General features: G+C 39.8%; 1 protein-coding gene and 1 long non-coding RNA gene across 7 annotated transcripts in view; one reads left to right on the top strand and one right to left on the bottom strand.

Annotated features, from left to right (window-relative positions):
- Positions 1–649: 649 nt before the first annotated feature.
- Positions 650–5561, bottom strand: LOC149028610 (uncharacterized). 3 transcript variants are annotated; one of them, XR_016170357.1, is made up of 3 exons: positions 3690–5561; positions 3507–3591; positions 650–3418 (listed from the first exon to the last, which is right to left on the bottom strand). It is a non-coding gene; the product is annotated as an uncharacterized LOC149028610 (long non-coding RNA). The 3 variants fall into 3 exon arrangements; XR_016170356.1 differs by having other exon boundaries at positions 651–3418; positions 3507–3878; positions 4169–5561; XR_016170355.1 differs by having other exon boundaries at positions 651–3418; positions 3507–4689; positions 4807–5561.
- Positions 5562–6307: 746 nt separating this feature from the next.
- The window catches only part of LOC149028609 (ARM repeat superfamily protein), a 45798-nt gene continuing 33605 nt past the window's right edge, over positions 6308–18500 (top strand). Inside the window, exons 1-8 of one of the 4 annotated variants that reach the window (XM_089138130.1) lie at positions 6308–6411; positions 6798–6948; positions 7054–7176; positions 7690–7847; positions 9671–9715; positions 10465–10543; positions 10631–10704; positions 17551–17657. In XM_089138130.1, the coding sequence (XP_088994256.1) occupies positions 6889–6948; positions 7054–7176; positions 7690–7847; positions 9671–9715; positions 10465–10543; positions 10631–10704; positions 17551–17657 (646 nt within the window). In that variant the 5' untranslated portion in view covers positions 6308–6411; positions 6798–6888. Of the gene's footprint in view, positions 6949–7053; positions 7177–7689; positions 7848–9670; positions 9716–10464; positions 10544–10630; positions 10705–17550; positions 17658–18500 lie in introns of all 4 variants that reach the window. The other 3 variants (XM_089138139.1, XM_089138120.1, XM_089138112.1) reach the window with 3 other exon arrangements.

The raw sequence follows: 18500 nt of genomic DNA, 5'->3' as shown, positions 1-18500 counted from the left end.
AACCTCTACATTTAGTGAAACGGCATGGTGCCGTTTAAAATACCTGCAAAACGGCACCATGCCGTTTCATCATCGTGATGAAACGGCATGGTGTTGTTCTGTGCAGATGTGAAATGGCACCATGCCGTTTTAAAATTTAAAAGGAAACCTCTACATTTAGTGAAACGGCATGATGCCGTTTTGCAGGTATTTGAAATGGCACCATGCTGTTTTAAAATTTAAAGGGGATTTGTGAAACGGCATTGTGCTGTTTTGCAGGTCTTTGAAACAGCACCATGCCATTCAAATTTTAAAAGGACAACAATTAGTGAAATGGCATGGAGGAAGTCTCACAACTTCAACCTTGATTAGATATTGTAGTAATTAAAGCTTCTAATTTGTACAAGAGAGTGCATTTGAGCGGGTGAAACAGTAACGACCAGTTCTGTTGTGTATGAAGAGTTTACAGGGTTCAACCTTGTTATGAATCCAAGTTCCAGTGCCCATGAAGACTCTTAATTTCATTGTAAGATAAGTTGATTAGCTGTGTATTCTACAGATTTCCGAATATCTATACTTTATGCTAGACAACTGAGTCCCACTTCTTTCCCAGTACTAATTTTTTCATCCATTGGTAAAGGGGCAGGGTTAGGGTCGTTTGCCCTCTCCCATTCGGCCATTCTCTTTCTCTTTACCTACCTGTCCCCTCCATCTACTGTTCTTCCTAACGTCCATCAGAGAATGAAGCTGAAATAGAAGAAGCTCGACACCTACTGGAGTTATTGGATAGAGTTTATTTGATGATGATGATACCTTCTCTGAGGGGTTTATGGCAGCCCAAGAAAAACTTGATTAGAGGAAATAAGCTAGGATTCAGTTGATCTTGCGAGTTTCTGCAAGCCGATTGCAGGAATAAGCTAGGTTTCAGTTGATATTTGTGTTTCTGATCCACAACAAAGAATTTGTGGAATCTCGAACTTTTAATATTGAATTTCTACAAGTTAAGCATCACATTGACTCCAGGCATAATCATGGAGAAAATGCCAGTGTTAGTGGTACTACTATATCAATCAACCTAAACCAATCCCATCAGACATGATTTCAGTAACATTCCAAATTCGGTTTGTAATTCTGAATGCCAATTCACCAAAACAGATTTCATGGATAAACTGTGACAAAGGTGAAATTACTGAATCTAAGACGCACAACAACAACAAAAGGATGAGTTGCAACTTGCAAGTACATGATATTTGATAAATAGCATTTCATTTTGGTGCTACAATAAACCTTACCATCAACCCAGTCCCTTCAAAACTTGTAGCCTGAGAATACCTCGCATTCAAAATTCAGATTCCACGACACCCATTGAATAATTATTACCAAATGCTCAGAATAACAGAGGACAAAAATGCATAAAAAATAAGCCTCGCTATCATTAAAAAAAATTCTTATGATATTTATTGATACAATTCTCACAGGATGCCTGCTCAGTCCCTCTAGGATCTTGCTGGATAACTCATAGCAAGGTTGCTGCTAGTGAAGGTCATTTGTGTGTCACATAGATGCTTTGCCACCGCCTACTGCAATATACCCTCTTTCTCAAGATTAAGCTTCAATGCCTAGCTCTCGGATCTGAATGCTTGCTTCTAGCTCATTCAACTCATCCATGTCCAATTCATCATCATCATCGTAATCAGGAAAAACTTCAGCATCAGCAGCGGCAGCTGTTGAAGTGCTTGGTGCCTGGGAGGCAGATTCATCTTTAACCTGAATTCAACTCAGACAATAACCTAATGGCTAAAAGTGAAGGTTGTACATGCCGACTCTTAATTTATGGTCACGTAGATCATATAAGTGGGCTCATAAATGGAAAGCTGGTGTGCATGATGCCACACCTTAACAGGCTAATGACATTTCCATCACCCTTCCAGAAATAAGTAAAAAGAATTTCAAGCTGTACACAAACGTCAGACATCCAAATGCCTCAAGAGGATCACATCAAGTGCAATTCCAATCCATTCAATTACCCTGCCTTATAGGGGTGGTATGTATTTGGCACTACAGACATGCTCCAAAAAGCTAATAATATTAATTAGGTGTAAAATATCCAGCCAAAAAGAAAAGGAGAGGAAAAAGGAAAACATTAACAAAGTCAGAGCATAAAAATACATACTACCACAAAAATAACAGAAATCAAGGGTAAAATAGACAAGATAACCTAAGAAATGATAAATTTTCCAGCATTGGGATTAATAAATAACTATAATACAAAACTAAGTGATTTTTTTTTTTAAATATAAGCAGATCCCGTGATTTACTCTCTTATTTAAGTAGATCCCTGTCTGACTACCATTCCAGCATCACATACCATTAAAAAAGCCATATAATTATAGAAAAAAGAATGTCAGGATATTTCAACCAGTGGAGTCGATGCATCTAAGTAATTCCTAGGCATTTTGGGCTTACCAAGGCCAATGATACAGTGCTAGTAATTCGAAGGAACTTGGGATTAACTGGCTGGAGGGTAGGGTTGCAGCAGCTTCACAGAAAAGATTGCTACACTAATACTCACTGGGAAGGAAAAACAGAACAATCTACCCAAAGGCTAATATAGAAAAGATTGCTATACTAATAATCATTGGAAAGGAAAAACAGTAAAATCTACCCAAGGCTAATGCAGTGACACTGGAGACGGATGAGACATGTGGATAGCATGCTAGAGAAAAGGAAGGGGGGGGGGGGAGCCTCCCCCCTTTCTGCCTCCCTTTCTCAGTTTCTCCTATCAAGGGCTCACCAGCCACTACGTGAAACATAACTGGCTAGTACTGCATAAGTGATTGACAATACCCCAGTTATTGAAAAAAAGAAGGGAAAAATCCCATACTACTACACTTTCATCATGCTCCATTATTTTTGGAGGAAAAAACCATGTATTGAGAAAATTTTACGTGGAAATGAAGCAAGCCTGAACAACGTTAATCAATCATGTTCCTAAGGTACATATTAGGGAAGTTGAAATGTCCTGTAACTGCTATTTGAACACATAAGAAAGTCATCTTAAAGTACATAAATGTATTCAACAAGCAGTGGTTCAGTGATAGTCAAAAATATATTAGCCAACCATCAATGTAGGAACCAAAGAACTGAAGAAATAATTTCCCACCAATCTAGCAGAATTGAATATCCAACTTGGTTCCTTTTGAATGTATAATCTCCCTAAATTTCCCTAGCACAAGCAAAATTAGGTACCTTAAAAGGTGCTAGATAATAAGCATTAACAATTTTCTAAATCTAGGCACTTCATTTATAACATTTAAGGAAAGAGTAAATGATTACCTTCTGTTCTGCAGCTTTTGATTCTTCTTATCTCTGGTAATTCTCAAAGGTCTCCACATCATCCACAAACAAGCTAGAGTCTGAGAGGAACAACTCACGGCCACTGAAACAGATGAAAATTTCAGATTATTGCTAGCTTCTTATTAGATGAAATGCATTCAATGTTTTCAGATAAATAAAGAAAACAATACCTCATACAGTCATTCTTAGCTCTCTCAGCCCTTTGTGCAGCAAGAGTTCAAGAGTCAACGGGGTTGAAGTTGCTACTTTTGAACGCTACCACCAAAATATCACACTAGTTGGAACTAGTTTACTAAAATCCAAATTTTAGGATAGAACAATAGAACTAGTTGCAAAAAGAAAATTCCATCTACTTGATTCTCTATCTCTTCCTCAATCGATATCTTCTCAGCCTCTTCCTCTAACAAAGCTTTCATTTGAGATTTTAATACATATCCAGGAGGAAGATCATGTTAGTAATTACACTCTTTACCACCACTAGGACAAACCCGGAAGCAACCATATTGTTTCTTCTCCACTACTTGTAGAAAATGTTTACAAACCTGCATGTAACCATGACTTTGAGAATAGAGATCATGCTTTCTAATTGCAACCAACTACTATCACCATTGAAAGAACTACTAATCAAGGGGAAAAAAAAAAAAATCAAAAGCCTAAAATGTTGAACAAGTATATGGACTAGTGATAAAATACATGCTGATTTGAGGTTGATTATGTTTTGTTTGGCAGTAGGTTAGCATGCTTTAGGAGGTTATAGGATCAACTAAAAAGAAGGAACCAAGCAAATGATGTATAGCATGTTAATAAACAAACAAAGGTGGTGATTACTAACCTCTTATTGCACAACAAACAAAGCAGAACAAAACCAGTAAGCAAGGCTCGTTGTCTTAGAGGCCTCAGATTCGATCTTTGAAGACATCTACTCGTTGCTCAATGGAAATTCTTCAAAGAATCATCAATGTAACTTTAAAAAAAATGCAGTTTTTACACAAAACAGATTTTTATTCAAGGAATCCCTTAACTTTCAACCCCAAGTTAAAAAAGAAAAATCAAGAGAAAAAAACCCTTTTGAAAAGATCATCGATACACATGAAAAATAAGCCCAGAGCAAATAGTAAATACCTATAAGAATGTGCCACTGATTCGCAAAACAAGAAAGGGTAAAACAGCACTTGGTTGAGCGAATATACTAAAAGAGAGCTCTAAGAACGATCCAATGGAACAGCAAGGCGTTTGCAGAGAAAAAAACTCACAAGAATGGGTGTATCACCAACAATGTCAGTCGAGAACAGAGCTGCGGATGTGTCACATTGCTTGCGGCTGAATCTTTCCCCATGTATCGGGACCTAAAAACTTCATTCACAGAAGCACCACATAACATTCGAATGAAAAAAAGAAAAGCGTTTAGAGATAAGAAGAGATGAAGTTTGGTACTTTTGGGTGAATTTCAAAGAGAATAATAGAGAAAACCTTCTACAAGTCATAATGCGAAGCGACATCGCCGGCTGCTACGAAGGTAAATACACTAAACGAGAGCTCTCCGAACAGAAAATATCGATCCAACGAGATTCTAATCTCTGGAAAATAGATGAGGATGATGGAAGGAGAGGGGATAAAGGTTCATAGTCGTTAATTTTGCGAGAAAACTGCAAAAGATCTCTGAGTTGAGGGTTGTAAGAGCCAGAAGAACGTTTATGGCGTTGAAGGGAGAGGACAGAGCGTTTAGGCTTAGAGGCATTAACCCAAGTGGAATTGGGCTTGGAATGGAGTTGGGATTGTCTATTTTTCTTGGATTCAGAGAGTAGATTCGAAGAGAGGGGCTTGAGTTGGTCAGATAAGGAAGGAGGTTTTGCTTCTGAGTCAGTTTCAGGAGTAGATTTGGGGGTAGTGGAGGAGACGCAGAAAATGGTGAATCTTTTAGTGGGTAGTTGTCTGGAAGGTGAGGAGAGAAAAAAGGGTGTCCTTGAATCGGATGGATATGTCATGGTGAAATGAAAATCCATAACCGTGGAGATACTACTAGCAGTCATTGTTCTCTGTTCACGACAGGAGTGCTCTGTTTCAGAAAACCATATTCTCTGCTCAAAGGAAAGATATTTTGCTCTGTCGCTTTTGCCTCTACATATTTTGGACAAAGGTTCACGTTCACCACGACTTCTTCTTCAAAATTATTTTTTCTCCCATAGCTTCCTCTGAAATCAGGGTGGAAAACGAAACATCGATTATGCTCCGGTTTTGTGTATTTCAAACGATTTTGAAAACCCTATATTTTGAAACGTATACTTGGATCGAAATTTTGAAAACGTATAACCCGAGCGATTTGTAGACGGTCCAGCGGACCGTGCGAATAAACCGCTCGGTTTGTTGGACCAACTACACTTAACCTCTTATAAGTGGACGAACGATTGAGATCGTTTGGATTTTGATCCAACGGCTAATGGCTGGCTTGATCGTGTATAAGTATAATTCAATTACTCAGTTTAAAGTGTCGGTATCGGAGTCGCTCTGGTGATTTCTTTTTTTAAATTTTTTGGTAAGTCTGGTGATTTACGAGACGTATTATCTTGCATCTGAGTATTGTATCTAAAGACTAATGCATTTTAGGTTTAAAATTATCTCACACGAAATTAACCGACATGTATTCATATATAATACAAAGCACCATATCGATAAATACATCTCTCAGCAAAATCCGCTCGAAGCAGTGCCTACACCCAAGGAAAATCCCGCAGTGTACCACCAAGCTATTTAATTAACAGAAGTTAGAACTCACCAGACTACTTCGGACTCGAAGTTGAACAGTAACGTTATTAGACCGAGTGACCGATTCAGAACACCGATTTCGTGTTTCTGAAAATTTTCTGGACTATAAACACTATTTTTTTCGGTGATACCGTTTTCCCAAAATACCCTCGTATTAACTTTCTGCTTCCTTCTGCACAGCACAACCCAAGTCGGTACACCTTTTTTTTTTCCGGTCCAAAAGGGCGCACCGATTCAATTCTCTTTTGCTATTTCTTCCGTTGGCTTCTCCAGCCCGATAAGCTTGGCTACAACAGAGGAAGCAGCAAAGAAGTAAGCGTCTTCCTTTCTCATCTATAACCCTAAAACGTTTTCATCCTAAGACTTCAGTCAAACAAAGAAAGGTAAAAGCTCAGGAAAACCTATAGACAACTTAGTTGGGGCGCGCCTACATGAAAATTGCCATAGAGCCCTTTCATTCATATTTCAGTGGGCGGGCACCCTATCGTACATCGACCTTGTGCCCTTTCCCCCAGCTTCAGAGCTTTGAAAGTCTCAGTAATCATCTGCTGTAGAGCCTCTGGAATAAGTGTCGTTGGCTGTGTTGCAGGAGCAGTGGGGGCACGCCTTATTCCTTTAAACCAAGTAATAAGTATGGTTTTTTTATTATTTTACTGGCTTCCGACTAGCTTATTGACATTATAAAGAATACCTTTCAGTCTTCTACAGCTCGAGTTGGAGTTTTCAGGGAACATTCTTGCCCTTTGGTCTTTCTTCTTCGAAAACAAGTCTTCTTGAAGAAACTCTTCAATGGCGAGTACCTCGGCTGTCAAGTCTCTCAATAAGTCATCTGGTTCTAGGCGCTTTGTGGTATGCTTTAAAAATTGTATTTTAATGGAAGATAGTATTTATTCTGTTCTGTTTCTTAGTTTTTATTATACTATTTGAATTTTAATGCATGCTTTTTTTCTTCAGTTCAAGAGTTTCTCTCAGAGATTAGAAGAAATTGATATCAATGTCTTTCGAAGTTTCGACCCGGTTAAAGTGGAGCCTTCTGAGGGGTCTTCTTTTTTCCGAGACTGCCTCATTGAATGGCGGGTAAATTCTTTTTCTTTCTTTACTTACCAATATTACAGTGCCGTTATGAAATAGTACTGCAGACTGAATTATCGTCCTGGTGAGGCATGCTGTTAGTCTACTATTTTTTTCTGTTATGGAAACTTAGTGCAACATATAGCTGTAAAAAATGGTGAAGTTTGGAGTTCCAATTGCCAGCAGTTGTTATATTACGAATTAGGAATTATCAGTTTGTTTATTTTCCTTAAGCCCTAAAGCTAAAATTACTAGTTTCTAGTATACTTGGTGTACTAAATTAATCAACCTGTTCTGAGAAATCTAGGAAAGGTCATGCGATGGGTTTGGGGTGATTGATTAGAGAATTGTATTCTTGTTGTTAGAAACCTTTGTGCTGAATGATTAGTTGGGGTTTCAGTACACTACTTTTGTTGGTTGTATATCCTCAAGTCTTGTAGCATGATAACATAGAGACAGCTTTTGTGCATTAATGATTTGATTGATCACTTCACCTGTTCTTCTTTGGGTAATGTTCAGGAATTGAATACTGCAGAGGACTTCATTTCATTTTATGAAGAAATAATGCCATGGGTACAAACATTGCCACAAGTTCTACTCCACCGGGAGACAATAGTTGTAAAACTTCTCTCCAGATTGCAGATAAAGGCACGGTTGTCACTTGAGCCTTTACTCAGGTATGCTGGTTTCACTTTAAATGCCTTTTGGTTTGAAACATTGGTTTCCATATATTTCATGTATCAGGTATGTGCTGTTCTTCTTTGTTTACCTCTTCATTGACCGAAAAAAGGGGAAACTTATTGGTTAGAAACAAAACAAATAGGAAAAGCCTGACATACTTGGCTAAGATGGAGCCTATTTTTGCCATGCACAGTACAACCTAAATTTGTTTGGCCATTTCAGGTGCTAGAATCTGGAGAGTTGGGAATTAGGGAAGAAGGGCTTGTATTGAATATAATTTTTGAACAGTCAGCAAGAGTAAAGTGAAACCTAGTTTGAGACTTTGGACAAGAGGACTGGCGAAACTTGTCATTAAGTCTTTATATTGTAATAAATTGTGGTATCCCTGTCCCCCCACCCTTCCCCTTCTGGTTCTTGGTTTTTGTGACCTCACTCATCATCCTTTCTGACTCTGATCTCAGCCCAAACTTCACAGACAACCCACACTATGACAGAATAAATGCAATCTACGATAGGCTTTGAAAGATAAAAATTTGCGATGACACCTCCTCAGCAATGATATAGTCTAGTCGGAGTAGTATGGAAAAAAGGGGAGGGGTGTTTTGCATGAAAAAAAAATCATTTGTAGAAGGAAAGCTTCTTGGTTTAATGGGCTTGGGTTGGAGAGGTGTTCTTTGTCTATTTATCAATCAGGAAGGAGGCTTAAGCTGCTCCAGGACCTGTTAGCCCTTGCTTAGCCTGGTCAAATACACTTGGTGGTCTTCCATAATTGTAGATTTCTAAATTTTTTCAGTAGAGGAGCATGAATATAGAAAGTAGGGTTCCAGATACAGAACAAGGATGCAAATGCCAGTTTCAACAGTCTAGATATGAGACATCGTCAAAACTTGTTATCTAAGTCAAGTACTTTATGCCAGCCATCTCTAGCTCGAAATGGGTTTATTTTCATTGCCTTCAAAGATTGATGCATGGACTATTTTTCTCAAAAAACAAAAATAAACATAAAAATCACTCCAATTGTTACTTGTAGTTTTGACCCAAGTTTGATGGTGTATATTGTTCTTGGATATTGACTGAAAACCAGTTGTCACAGACTTCTTTATGCTTAATGTAATTTAAGAATGTGGTTGTATTCCATTTACTTAAGACATTTTATTAGAAAATAAAAAAAGGGTAAAAGAAAAGAAGAAAAAGTTGAACCCAATAAAATTAGTTCAAAGAATATCAAATTCTGATAGATAGAAGTCAAATACCCAGCTCAAGAACAAAAGTTGGATTTTTGATGGCAGGTGCGATTTTCAACTTTCAGATGCTGGGGATGGGTGACACTTTCCAGCTAGCAGTGGGGACTAGTAAACCTTATATAGGTCCTTCAGTTGAAACCATCAAAATATGGTCAAAACTAGTGAATCCTGGCCGAAACCATGCCTTTCTCCTAGTGCATCCTGAATCGTAGGTAAACTGACAAAAACTGAGATATCTTGACCAAGGTTTCCTTCGATGATCACAGAAGCACACAGATGTAGAGCATGACAGATTCAATTGTTTGCTTGTTGTGGGATTATGACTAGTCTTTCTTGAGCAGCTTCTTTTATACTGTTTTTTGCAGGTTATATGAACAATTTTTCATACTATAGAAGATTTATTTTTCTTCAAGTTGTGTTGATTTTATTAATTATTAGCATATTTAGATCTGCCAACACCTGATTTCCTCTCAAGCAAATTAAAATATTATATGTACAAAGTCTGTTCCGTTACATCTATTCTTTTAAGGTTACCTTATTTGATAAATTAACTAACCCCATCCCCCACAAAACAGGTTGACTGCAGCTTTGTCCAGAGATCTCCTGGAGGAATTTTGCCCGTAAGTTGCCTATTTCTTTGTGGAATTTCTCGTATTTAGTCAAAAATTCATGGTCTCCATCTTGCTTTTATGATTATGTATTGCACTTTTATTTTTAATGTGCCTGAATGTTGGGTGCATTTGGATTGTGTTGATCCTTTGGCCTTTCACCACCCTCCTGTCCCCGTGCTGGATGTGAAATCAAGTGCTGTTTTTCTGCTTATAATGGGCTTCCTACAAACATCTGGATCATCTGATAGACTATGACTACTGTTGATGGGGAATGATTTGAAATTCATATGCATTTTATCCTTCCATTATGTGCTTGTTCCAAGTTTCATTAGGGAAATGGTTATCCCTGCAATTTAAAAAAAAAAGGATTCTCATGAAAAGTTGCATTAGTGTTCCTTATCATGTGACAGTTTTTTCTGTTGATTGTTAGCCAACTTATATTGTTGATGGTAAGTTGATGATCCTTAAATACATGCATAATCAAGAATGTATGCACTTAACTTACTTTCCTAGTCTATTCAAAGTTTTTTTTTTGGTTCTTTGTAGTCTATTCAGAGTTGCGTTGGCCTTATCAGCAGTGCCATATTTTGTTAACTAATATCCGTGGCCAATTCAGAGGCTTGCCAACTATTTGAACTGATCTGACTTATTAGAAATCCCTGTATGAGACTGAAGACTTTGGATGTTAGATCTGGAAGACACGTAGATACTTTTTGTTTTCTTCATTTGGATGGCTTTTGATCACAAATATTTTGCAGCTTCCTGCCAAGGATTATTGATGCTTTAGTGACTCTGCTCAAAACTGGTGCTGAGAAGGAACCAGATATACTTGAGCAGGTCTGAGTTATTGTCACTTCACAGATTTGTGTTTTTCCCTTAGATTTTCTCTCTCCAGTATTCTGAAGTGAGATTCCTCTTTTGCAGATTTTTACATCTTGTTCCTGCCTTATGATGTGCTTGCAGAAGTATCTTGTTCGAAATGTTGTCCATGTCCTGAAGTAAGTAAATTTCAGTGCGATGGCTACCTTGTCCATTATTCCTTGAATATGATTTCTAATCTAAATGATTCAAAAACATGAAATATTGAAACAATTGTTAGGAATTATATATGAACATCATCTCAATGAAAATGTAAGAAATTTACAAGTTACATCAGTATAGGAAGGGTAATATTGCCCCAGATTGAAATGGTTCAACTAGGGGGCCAATAAACCAGAATCTATCTGAACCAGCAAAGTCTTGGTAGTTCAGAATTGAGTGTCAGGCCACTTGAAGGCTAGGGTAAGGTTGAAGTTGGGAAAGCTAATCGGTGAAGGGTTGGGGTTTTCACAAAATGCGTTTAAAGGCTGAGTTTGGTATTTAAGGAAAATCAGGATTTTCCTTGGGATTGAGAGGTGCAAATTGAAGAGATCTAGGATTTGGCTTTGAAATTTGTAGATGAGATTTTGATCGAGTCTCTAACCATGGGAGAAGATGAATCCATTCAAATTTGGGAGACACAGCAGATGGGTGGTTAGGACTGGTGAATTTCGAGCTTTCCTTGGAAGACCCAAAGATAGGACCCGGCCTTGGTGCAATGGTCGGTGGACCACAGTTGTAGCATGAGGTCAAGGCATTGAAACAACCCCTCAGCAAAAATTGCTAGGATAGGGGGGGGGGGGCACAGAGTTCACCCTAGGAAGACCCAAAGATTTTTAATTAGTGCAAGGGGCTTTAATGTAGATATGCTACCTTGGACAGACCCAAAGACATCGGATATTCGGACGGACATGCACCAGGCATGGTTCAAGATGTCAATCTTACTGCCCATCTTGTACGTTCAAAAAGCTGAGTTGGGGCGAGATCTCAGTGAGTTGGTCTATTTTTCCCCCTTCTGCTGGACTCGATTGGCAATTTGATGGGTTTTAAATGTAGGATGTCTCTAAAACTTGGTGCATGGCCTATTTTAAGCCTTTGAACTCACTGACACTTGTCACAATTTAAAAAGAAGTACATTAAATCTAAATTGAAGCTTGATTGAGGACCATAGGTTGTTGCTGGTATGATGAACGGTGATCTAATAGTCTAAAATACCTGATTCTGTGCTTAATCTTTCATAAAAAGTAACATCATACATTTCATGTAAAACAACTTCAATAAACTATAGAAATATAAAAATAACAATAAATTCTGTACAGTCAAAGAAACATCTTTTAAATGTGAGACTTCAAGGGCTAGTAGTTAATTAGTTGATTCACTGGCTAGAGAGGGGTGAGGATAATTGCTATATACCAACGTTTTGGAATCCAGGCAGCTGATGGATCCATGATGTGGCCTCAACTGAATGGCCAGCAACCAGGTTCTAGGGCAGAACCAGCTTGAGGTTCAAATGAGGGTTTCTATGAGTATACTTCAGGTAGGGATTAGGAATGGGTTTTGGTGGGGGGTTTTGGGCTATATTGGCTTTAACGGGGCTAGGAATGCAATAGTGAAAGTTTTGTTCAGTTTTAGTAAAGGGGGACAAAGTTTCGATTGAGACTTTTGTAGAGAAAACTTCTTGAGTTAGGTTCTGGGAAGAGTTAGGGTCCTCAGTTTGGGCTGCAACTGGAATCAAACCTAGGTTCTTTTCGCTAGGAGATGCTCACCAAGTTCAGTTTTCAATTGTTGAATCTTAAGTATTCGAATTTAAGACGCTAGGGTTTGAGAATTATAGCGTCATGTTTCCAGGGTGGAATGAAGGGAAGCTTGGGACAAGTGCCACTGATGGTGATGGACTGATGTGGCTGTGATTTGATGGAATTCAAAAGGCTGGTTATGGAGATAGGTTAGGTCAAGGAAGGGGAAGAGGAATCAAAAAGAAATTAAAGGGGAAGAGAGAAGAGGGATGAGGGAACACTGGCTGCTACTTAAAGGAGAGGGGAGCCTTCTCTTCGGATTTTTATAGTGGCTGCTGCCGACGGTCCTGATGGAGCCACATAAACAAAATGAAATCCAGCGGTTAAGAATCATATGTTAATTTTTAGCTTTTACATTTAAGGGTTAAAATTTTATTAATTATAAATTTACACCCCTCATTTGCCCGACTCGATTTCTTTCTTTATTTCATCTGAAAAATCAAGTTCAGGCCCAAGAGCATGGATGTAGGACGCAGACCCATCAGCTAGAAACTTGACATGCTCCTTCTCTGGGAATGTCTTTGCCCATGCCTTCATCACAAATGGGTCATTAACTGCAAAATCGAAGATCAGAGATTATGCGTCAAAACCCTTCACCAGTTCCTCTCCAAAATCATGGTTTCAGGGGACAAGACAAACAAGCTCAAATGAAATTACCACTAATAATCAGAATCTCATCGATGCCTTTTGCCTTTAATTCTCCTGCTTTTTCAATGAAACCTGGAACATGCTTCTTGCTGCAGACACAAGGGATCGTAGCAGTGAAATTAGAACCAAAATAGATAGGACGAAAGGGTTCTAGACAGACCTGCAAGTAGGGGTGAAGGCGCCAGGAACTCCAACGACGATGACCTTCTTACCTGCGGTGAGGGAGTGTACAGAGACATTCTGTAGCTGATCAGAATCATCGATGTTAGCCAGAGTTCCATATGGCAAATGAGGGGTGTAAATTTGTAAATTAACAAAATTTTAACCCTTAAATGCAAAAGTTAAAAATTAACATATGATTCTTAACCGTAGGATTTCATCTTGCTTATGTGGCTCCATCAGGCTGGCTGCTGCCGCAAATAAAAATCCCCTTCTCTTCTTGATCTGTGGAAGGGAGTTAGGGCCCTAGGATCACAACACTTGGAGGAGAGAGGAGTTGCCATAACCACTTGCTGGTTGGTGGGTTATAAATAGGGGAAAATTGTGAGGGAAGGTATCAATTATGTGAGTAGTTTTGGGCAGCCTTTGGCTGAGGGCAGCTTATGCTGTGGGGGAGAGTGGCACCATTTTAACCAGATTTTTCTTGCTCATTGTTCTTGCTTATTATTCCAGTAAGTCAGTTTGATATTTAGAGTAGTCGATTAGCGAGTTCCTAACAAATTGGTATCAGAGTGCGTCTCGATCTGATAGGAGGAAGTTTGAGACCAGATTGTCCATGCTTTTTGGTGAAGGGAATGTGAGTGCATGGTCATGGAGGTTATACTCTTTTGTTTGGAACAAGAGATTGGATATGAATATCAATTGGTAGTGGCTCTCCAACACATAGAAGGGGATTCCTTAGATTGGGTTACCGGAGAAAGTGGTCAGAATTTAACTGGACAAGTTTCAAGGAGGCCCTACAATTCGATTTGGTCAGGGGACGGATGAAGGAAGACTAGACAAATCAACAATGGCGCACAACACAAACGAGGAAGAAGATTGTTACTAAAAAGAAGAGGAGGATGATTAGATCAAGGAGGCGGGGAGGCATTGTTGGATTGAAGGAAATGTTTAAATGGGGGGGGGGGCAAGAACCTTTGCAAACCCCCCATGGGTAGGGGCAATAGTGAGGGAAAGGAGTCGTTATACCCATAGTAAAGGGGCATTGGTTGCTCCAGGTATGGCGGCAGTTAAGTTTTACAACAAAGAGAGGGTGGAGCAGGTGGTGGTTGAACACCTTACCCAGGTCCTGTCAACACTCTTGACCCTTCAAATTAAAACAATGAAGTTTTCAACAACAACCCCCCCCCCCCCAAAAAAAAAAAAAAAAAAAAAAAGAAAAAAAAAAGGTTAAAACGATGGAGTGGGCATTTAAAGCCCAACTCTTAAAGATATTGCTTTTGGTCTATTTCTTAGGTAACTGGGCTCTAAAGAGAAGCAGTTGCTCAACCCAATGGGTATGTTTTTGTTTTGGCAAACAGGGGCCCAGTCCATACCATTTACCCAAAGTCTTACCCAACGATATATTAAACTGGTCCCAGCTCTTATAACTAGGCCAAGGTCTGACTTGGGACCAGTTTGACTTAGGGAATCAATCAGTCCATGGCAGTCCAACTGAGCCGACAAATGAGGGGACCACCATTTTCTACCTCCAAAACTTGCACATGAACTTTGGGCGCAACCTAGAGGCTTGTCAGATCTGCGAATCGGGATGACCGTGGCTCTGACAACGGCGAACGGTGGTGCCTCCATTCTGACGGAAGAAGTTATGCATCTTGCCGTTGAAAATTACCCCAGAGGGATGATTGGTGACACTGATTTCCCCAAGACAGTATGTGATGGGGTGTACCTATGATTTTCTTTTTGGGTGTGTTTTAGGTGGTATTTCTTCTTTCTTCCCCTTTTGGTTTTTTTTTTCCGGGGGGGGGTGTTCTGGGGCACCGTTTATAACCTTACTAATGAGTTCTAGTAGAAATAGGACTTGGATAACCAACGAAAGAACTTGACTTGACATGGGTTTCACAACTAACCCTTACATGGACTCCCTTCATCCCCATCATGGGTTTCTCTTTACAATTCTACTGATATAAAATTCATCAACTCTAATAAGGACTAGGCTGTCCTATCATGGTTTGGTAGAATTACTAGACTGCCCTTATCCAGCTGAAATTACTAAACATTTGGGGGGGGGGGGGGAGGAACTAATTATGGGGCTACTCGAGCCCCTTAATATGCTGACGTGCTGCTGGGCCTGGGAAGCAGGCCTAGAGTTTGCCTTGGGCCTAAGCCTTTGGTGTAGACCTTTGGACCTGCATCTATGCGTAAATGGTGCTGAGTGACAGTCAGCCAGTTCAAATAGTTGGTTGACAAAATGAGTTTTGGTTTTCAGAAACCAGAAGTTTGAAGTCTGTCAATGAATTCATTGTTAAATGCAGTTGATGAAGTACTGGTAGGTGAAAGGATGCTCTAACATGTTTAAGGTTAAAAGCAAAATGAGTTTTTGTTATCAGAAACCAAAGGTTTGAAGTCTGCTAATGAATTTTAGTGTCAAATGCAGTTGATTAAGTACTGGTAGGTGAAAGGATGCTCTAACATGTTTACCGTTCAGCTTTTTTTATTTTATTTCAGAAACCGATGTTTAACAGTTTTCTAAACCTACTGAATGAGCTAATGGATAAGTGAGCTATAGGGGTTAATCTTTCATTTGCTTGTTCTGATGATGGTGATGGTTCAACTGGTGTGATTAGCTGTGCTGGTCCAGGTCGCAGAACATTTATATTCTATCTTGTTCTAGCACATGAAATATCTTGGCTGCAATCTCACTTGTGGCCTTTTAGGATGTCTTAATGCTGAATAGGTTTCTACTTGTCATTTTTTTTTTTGGATGAATGAAGAATTCATTACCAAAAGGAAATACAAAGTTGGTTTTTTTTTTGGGGGGGGGGGGGGGTTAGGGGGAAGAGTACAATGAGAAAGGAAAGGGCAAAGCCCTACTGAAGTGATGCAGAATTGGCAGCATATACAAAAAAGAGAAAAGCCCAATGGTCAAACCCATCAAAGCCTAAGGATATGATCCAAAACAGCCCATGGCTTGCATGGGTTAGGACTATTGTAGTGGGATAAAATGAGCCCATGGTTTCATGGGCTTGGATTACTTTAGTGGGAGAATATCAGCCCACTATTTTGAACTAAGCCCAAGTCTAGCTTTGAAAAGTCAACAAAAGGAGCTAGTAGGTGTTGTTGGTTAGTGGTGGGGTGTAGTAGGTGGATGTTTCAATTATTATTTTGACTAGTGGTGTTGGGTAGTAGTTGGACGTTTTCATTAATGTTTGTAGTTGGTTGTGTTAACTAGTGGTTGGATGTTACCATTAATGTTTATGTCTCTTTAGAATGCTATATAAAGAGACTTATGTAAGTGGTGAAAAAAACAACTTATGAATTGAAATCAAATTGCTTGCTAGCATTCCTCCTCTTTGGATAACCCTTGTGTTTGATCAAAGTAAGTTGGTGTTCGATCCAATCGATCCACTTTGCGGTGTGAAGCCCGGGTGTTACATGTTACATTGTTATTGTCACTTTCTTCATTATAGTTTTGCCCCTATTTGAAGATCTATTCAGCTCGTTATAACTTATAATACCATTATAGTTTCAGCCCTCTTTCCCATCTAAACTCTGTTTCACCTCAAGTCCATCAAATTTGCAATTGACTCCCTGTGAAAAGGTCCTATTTGGGTACTGTTTTGATCAATCAAATTCGGTATCTACATTACGAAGCCAACAAGGTCCTAGCAAAGCGACGCAAAGAAATGGAACTAGGCACTAATGGCCAAGACCAAACGCCAAAACATCAAGGAACTGAGTTATCTTTTCTTTTTCTTCTTCCTAGAAGACTGAGCTTCACGAAGAGGTCTTGGTTGATGATGTTTTACCTAATGCTTTGAGGGTGCATTTGAGGTCTTCAAATCCATTGTAACAGAGCTCTTCCTCTCCAGCACCACCTCCTACCCCCAGACATAGCCTCTTGTGTAAACCGAGGATGGGATCCATGAAGGGCGGGCTTGGCGCAATGGTGGAGTCTTTCCATTGTGTGCTGGAGGTCGCGGGTTCGAATCAGCCTCTCTGCAAAAAGCAGGGGTAAGGCTGCCTAGAAAGTCCCTTCCTTAGACCCCACAGTGTGGGAGCTTCGGCACTGGGTACGCCCTAGGGTTTTGCATTTGGATTGGGTAATTTTGAATGATAAGCCATGGGAGCTTCCAAAGGAGTTAGAATTAGGTCTAAAGGATCTGGGGATATGTGGGAAGGGTCTAAAACTCCTATGGGATGAGAAGGAAATAGTTGAAAGGGGTTGGTTCTGATTTTAGGGAAGGATGGGGAACTTCGCCAAAAGTCTCTCTAGCCCCCTTCCTTTTCTTTTGATTTTTCTTATAAAGTGAAACTGCTGAAATAGATGAAGAATGTCTTATATCATAAAGAGAAATTGATTACATTTTTGTTTTACTTTAGGAATACAGCTCGTATAAGGTATTATCCCAAGGTTTACATTCAAGAGTTTATGGCTGAGGCTGTTTCTTTTTTGTTGAGGAATGCACCTGAAGAGCAACTTAAGCAAGGTAATATACTTTATGCTCTCTGCCTCTCTATCTCTCTCTCACACACACACATGCACGACACATGCACACACACGACATATGCACGCTCACACACGACGCATGCATGCACACGCTATGGTGTCATATCTTCGTGGTAGAAGTATGTTGTAGGTGTGATTGTGTGAAACATGAATTATTTGATTGAGATAATTACTGTTGCCCCCTTGTACCATAGCCTAAAAAGGACCTTACTTTTCATGAAATTACTGTTGCCCCCTCAGTTCTTACTATGTTTAGAGACCATTAGTGTTGAATGTTTAGTGTCTATTGGGGGGGGGTGACGCGATAAAGAGATTCCTCGGGATGTGGCGGCACAGAGAGGGATTTAGAGGAGGTTCCCAGATGGGTGGATGGTGAGGGTGCACCGGCGGGGCCAGCTAGATTTGCCGTGTCCCCGCGGCGGTGCCGTGACGCCGGGGCGATGTCTGTGGTGGGGCACGGTGGGCGTCTGGTGGTCGGGAGTTGCCCCGGGCGGTCGGGGGCCGCCGGGCCCCGGTGTCCATGGGGGCGGGGCCAGATCCTGGGGGGGGGGCGGCCGCCTGGCCTGCGGGGGCCCTGTGGGGGGCGTGTTGTTGTTGTGTTGTGTTGTTCCCTTCTATAATTAAGAAGCCATTAGACAATATTATTCTCATTTAGAAAAAAAATCAGATGAAATACCAATTTGCAGTTGTATTCTTATCATTTTGGACTCCCCCCCCCCCCCCAAAAAAAAAAAAAAAAAAAAAGCTGAAAAAAGGAACCATAGTGGTAGTAGGAACTGCCTATGATTGATAACATCACATTACACAATAAACAAATAAAAAC

Source organism: Hakea prostrata, chromosome 1 (genome assembly GCF_041222555.1).
Source record: "Hakea prostrata isolate BN-2017 chromosome 1, UWA_Hpros_2, whole genome shotgun sequence".
NCBI classification, from domain to species: domain Eukaryota; kingdom Viridiplantae; phylum Streptophyta; class Magnoliopsida; order Proteales; family Proteaceae; genus Hakea; species Hakea prostrata.
This window is presented reverse-complemented; position numbering and strand designations above follow the sequence as displayed.